Genomic DNA, 1236 nt, shown 5'->3' on the forward strand with positions numbered 1-1236 from the left:
CGGAAGGGCCGGGGGGGGAAGTGCGCAGTGCGGGAGGGCCCGGATGTAGCGCCGGCCGCGGGGCACGCTGGGAGATGTAGTCCGTGCCTCCGCTCCCCGTGGCCCTCGTTATAACGAAGGCGCCGTTCGTTACGCGGCGGGAACGAGGCAGCGGGGGGGGGGGGGGGGGCGGGGGGGGGTCCCCTCCACCCCGTCCCCAGCCCAGAGCTGCGGCCGAGAACCAGGATCCCGGTCCTGAAGCACCTCAGGGGGGACGGAGTGGGCAGAGGCGCCGCCGACGCGGCCGGTGTAAACTAAACCCAAAGTTCCCTCCAGCCTCAGCCCCGATTCCGCGCTCGTGCCGCCCTTCCGAAGGCTCCCTAGCAGCTGGGACCCCACGAACGAGCCAGCTTTCCTCCCCTCCCCGGCCCCCCGTCAGTTTGGCATTGACAATTAGCGCAGGAAGCTCGAGGCGAATCACGGGGCTTTAATCGCAGCTCCTGTTCTCACGAGGTCGCGGGGCTTTAATCGCAGCTCCTGTTCTCACGAGTTTATCTTTGAATCACACAAAGCGGCAGTACTGTCACGATTTAAAAAGCGGCCATTAAACAAAGCCCTCGGAGGCCGCCCTCAAGCCAGCGCGATTCCTCACACGCTCCCCGACACGACAGGGACCGTTGGTCGCTGCTGCTCGTCGCGGTCTCCCTCGGCACGGACGCTCAGGCTGGGTCGTGGCGGTGGCAGCTCTAGGGCTCGATTCCGGCTCGCCCCACGACCAAATCGACCTCGCGGGCAGAGCCCTCAGTGGCTCAGAGACTTCCTGCCCTTCAGCATGCGCCGGAGGATAACCGCGACGCCGGCCGGCGTGCTGATGCGCTTGATCCAGCCATGGGTCCGTTTGCGCTTGCGGTTGTTCGGCTGATACTCGTTCCCACGCGCTTTCGTGCGGATCTGCTGGCGGTTCCAGGAAGACGCCGGGCTGGGGCAGACGCCTGCGGGCTCGAAGGGGAGATGGCTTCTGAGAGGCAGCTCCAGGGAACTCGAGAGGACCGAGGCTGTTCGGAGCTGGAAAGGGCAGGCTGCGGCTCGCTGCAGGAGGAAAAATCTTTGGAAAAAGGAAAAGAAAACCCAGAGAAGTGAGAAGAGCGAGCCCGGCGCTGCCGCCGACAGGAAAATAAAGGGTTTTTTTGTCAGCAGCGAGGGAGGGGGCTGACCCTGTCGTGTCCCTCCGCCAGCCCAGGGCCCGCTCGCTCCCCC

General features: G+C 65.4%; 1 protein-coding gene across 1 annotated transcript in view; it reads right to left on the reverse strand.

Moving 5' to 3' along the window:
• Positions 1–487: 487 nt before the first annotated feature.
• The window catches only part of MRPL34 (mitochondrial ribosomal protein L34), a 7443-nt gene continuing 6694 nt past the window's right edge, over positions 488–1236 (reverse strand). Inside the window, exon 2 of the mRNA XM_009279863.1 lies at positions 488–1229. Within this exon, the coding sequence (XP_009278138.1) occupies positions 781–1229 (449 nt within the window). The 3' untranslated portion in view covers positions 488–780. The remainder of the gene's footprint in view (positions 1230–1236) is intronic.

Source organism: Aptenodytes forsteri, unplaced genomic scaffold, assembly GCF_000699145.1.
Source record: "Aptenodytes forsteri isolate BGI_AS27 unplaced genomic scaffold, ASM69914v1 Scaffold147, whole genome shotgun sequence".
NCBI lineage: Eukaryota > Metazoa > Chordata > Aves > Sphenisciformes > Spheniscidae > Aptenodytes > Aptenodytes forsteri.